General features: G+C 38.1%; 1 protein-coding gene across 1 annotated transcript; it reads right to left on the bottom strand.

Annotated features, from left to right (window-relative positions):
• Positions 1–271: 271 nt before the first annotated feature.
• Positions 272–1,937, bottom strand: LOC131157998 (36.4 kDa proline-rich protein). Its single transcript, XM_058112524.1, has 2 exons — positions 1,150–1,937; positions 272–443 (listed from the first exon to the last, which is right to left on the bottom strand). The coding sequence occupies exon 1, from the start codon at positions 1,735–1,737 to the stop codon at positions 1,174–1,176; it is 564 nt and encodes a 187-aa protein (XP_057968507.1). The 5' UTR covers positions 1,738–1,937; the 3' UTR covers positions 272–443; positions 1,150–1,173.
• Between the last annotated feature and the right edge of the window lie 1,668 nt (positions 1,938–3,605).

Raw genomic sequence — 3,605 nt, forward strand, 5'->3', positions numbered from 1 at the left:
AGAAAATCGACAAAAATGATTTGAACAAACGATCTTCTTACTTCTTTGTGGGTTGTGGTTGTCATTACTAGATTTTGTCATTGATGAATTGGAAACTCTAATCACCATCGCACCACTTTGGACACTATAGTGCAGCACTAAACTCAGGGAGTGAAAGCTTACTAAAATCATAAGTCGCCCTTATCACTTGAGCCAACTCGATTGGGCTACATATATATAAAGGTTCTTGTCTTTAGAAAATGATTTTTTTTTTCTTCTTGCCAATGGGACAAAACACACAAGCAATAATTTCATTAAACAATTAAATGGTGTACAATAAAGCCAAACGTTTGCAGCAATCAATACAAGTGAAAAAAAATAGAGATCCAGGGGGAGAGAGAGAGAGAGGACGATGGACATCCTCTCATGTCGATGTCTTCCAATGCATCCATCAATCTTGCAACCTGTAGATCCACAACATACCATTAGATGTAGCTAGTCAAGAGTTTCCATCAATGGAACTATATTGGAAGAACATGAAGAATTGAAGAAATGTCCAAGAAGCGATTGATTTAATTAAAGTTTTAATTTTGTTGAATTTATTGGGTGAATGACTCAGCCTTTACACAGAGAAGAGAAAATGGGAATGCTCAAACTTCTCTAGATTAAAACTCGAGAGAAAAGATTTTCCATGTGTAGACAACAAAAGACACAAGCACAGTGGTTTGATGAGTGACTAAATTCAATATTATATTTTAAAGTAATGCTATTTGTCTATAGGCCTTTAAACCAATAGGAGAGTAGTGGATGCATGGGCCCACCTATCCCATCCACCACTCACTCGCAACCACCCTGCATGCTTGCAATGGTCACAATCCGTAAGAAAGAGCACTTCTCGGTACTTTAATAGGTATGCAGAAGTTAAAATCTGTGTCTTCTAATGCATACTTGGTGAGAACTTCAACAGAAAATGAAAAATAATTAATTTCCTAATTAAGAAGTCCCCATTTATAATAAGCTTTTGCAAATAATTAATAGCTTCCATAGACATATTCAAAGCTCATGAACTATATATATATGGAGAGAGAGAGAGAGAGAGAGAGAGAGAGAGAGAGAGAGAATTCATTCATGAAATCAGCCTGGCTAGGGTTTTGAGATAATGTAACTTACACAGTTTAACTTCTAAACTCTTAACTAAAGATTGCATGTGTATCCAGGAGGAGGTGTCTTCCCACAAGTGATGAGGAGTTGAAGGGCAAGTGGGACATAGATGTTGAGGTTGAGAAGCTTGAGCTTTAGGGTTGTGCACAAGCACACTGCAGCTTCAAGCTCAACCAGCCCTTTAAGCACTGGGCAGCACTGGTTCACCACCGGGTCCCCAAGGCCAATGTGCACCAGCCCACCAAGCAGGTCCACACAAGCCCCAAGCTTTAGGGTGTCGATCGGGCAAGTCCCGGGTGGCGGCGGGCAGGCCTTTCCTTTGGGTGTCTTGGCCGGAGGGTTCAAAATTGGGGGAACCGTCACGGGGGGGTTCAAAATGGGAGGAACCGTCACGGGAGGGATCGTCACAGGCGGGAGGTTGATCGGGGGCTTGACGATCGGCGGGAGGGTAATGGGACTGCCACCCTTGGGGGGTGAGTTGCCTTTGGGGTTTTTGTGCTTGCAGGAGCCACAGCCAAGAATTGGGGTGAGTGAGGAAATGAGAAGCATGGAAATGAGAAGAAGGGCCGAGGCCTTGGGGGAGCACTGGTGCTCCATTTTAATTAGGGTTTGCAGTATAGTAGTCTGTGGTGAAAGAAAAAGAAAGGGATAAGAAGGGAGGGAGAGAGAGAGAGAGAGAGAGAGAGAGAGAGAGAGAGAGAGAGAGAGAGTGGTGGTAGGAGTGGCACTGACTAGAGGGTTTGGTTAGATATATAGAGAGAGGGAGGGGGAAGCAGAAAAGAACAAACCCTGGAAGCACATCACGTGAACATGGGGCAAGGCTCAAAAGGCAGCTGCCAAACTTTGCTAGTTGGCAACTACCATACACATGCATGCATCCATTTTTCTAGTTATTCCCGATGTTTATTATTGTTTGTTATCTTATCATCATTCATACATATATTATCTTGCAGGCTGTAGTTCTTCAATATACGCCTCTCACAAACCACGCCAAGAGGCTAGCTAGCTAGATTTAATCTACTGGGCAAATTTATTGAATAAATTCAAAGAAAAACCCTACCCTACTCATTGATTCATTATATGAGGTATTAGGGCTACAAAGTTATATATCAGGTGATGCTCCAATATAATTAAGAATACGAGAATTTTATTGTTTAACAGTTGAATATGTTTCGATCACTATCTAATAATTAATAGGATTTCTATGGTAATTGTACTTAAAATAATTAAGACATCTGAATGCATGAGATCGAAAAGGTCATTTCGAGAATATACCCAGTTCAAGATCTTCATTTTAGAGGTACCAACTGGCTCAAGTCAAGAGTAGGTAAGAAAAGATATGAGATGTGAGATGAATTATCTATTTTTGTGTCATGGGCAAAAGCCGGGCCCTAGTGAAAGAAAATAACAAAATAACATACAAGAAAAAATATATAGGAGAATATGAGTGATGGATTTTGATAGAGACTTAATTAGGGTGGGTCCTCAACATGGGGTTTAGAACCCTATATGTTATATGGTGTCACTCTAAACTCTAAAACCCGGTACAAGTGAAACACATAGACCCCAATTAAAGTGCTTCCCGCTTTTAATTAAGATAACTTCTTTAATATATAGAAAATTTTTGTTTTATTAGAATTATTTGAAATAAGATGTTCTTGTAAAGTGCAAAGTAAAGAAACTGTGCGCGGTGAAAAATAAATCACTTAGATCAAAAGAAGAAGGATTATAATGAATTAATTAATTAATCACAGCAGTAGATCTATCACTCTGCAGGATGAACTTGCTCCTTTCATTTTTTTCTTATTCTAAAAACCAAAAACTAAATGGATTGTACCCAATTCCCATACAAGTGTGAAAAGCCAAGAAGATTTGAGAAAGGCTGCAAATTTTTTGAAAAGGATAGGAATTTGGATCCTTATTGGTTGATTTTGACTGCAGAATTGCACGGCAACTACTACAATTTGTTCAGAACTTTCCTCTAAATATGAATCATTGAACCCTTTGTCCATTTTTTTTTTTTTTACCTCTTGTCTGTAATCATTTGAACTTTCCCATGGAGAATTGAATGCTTCATTCTCACCCAACTCCTTAAAAAAAATTCAACTATCTTTTAAACTGATACTAATTAATGCATCATTTCTTTATAATAAATTAATCAATCATTTAATGTCACATGCACAGACCCATGTTGCATTCTCAAATTTTAATATTGATTTGGTTCATTGTAAGAGCAGGGTGGACATGGGTAAGGACAGCCAAGAGAGGTCACGGGTTGATCCAAACTGGGACGACAACTATTGGTCTTTTGTCATTTTTGATTTTCTAAGTATATTATTATTATTAAATTATTAATAAATATTTTAGATAATTGTTTTGTCACGGATTAGCCCAGTCTAACTGTAATTATAGATGTGAAAATTATTTAAAAGATGAAATTTTTTTATTCATTTTCTGTATCGATT

Source organism: Malania oleifera, chromosome 6 (genome assembly GCF_029873635.1).
Source record: "Malania oleifera isolate guangnan ecotype guangnan chromosome 6, ASM2987363v1, whole genome shotgun sequence".
In the NCBI taxonomy this organism is placed as follows: Eukaryota; Viridiplantae; Streptophyta; class Magnoliopsida; order Santalales; family Ximeniaceae; genus Malania; species Malania oleifera.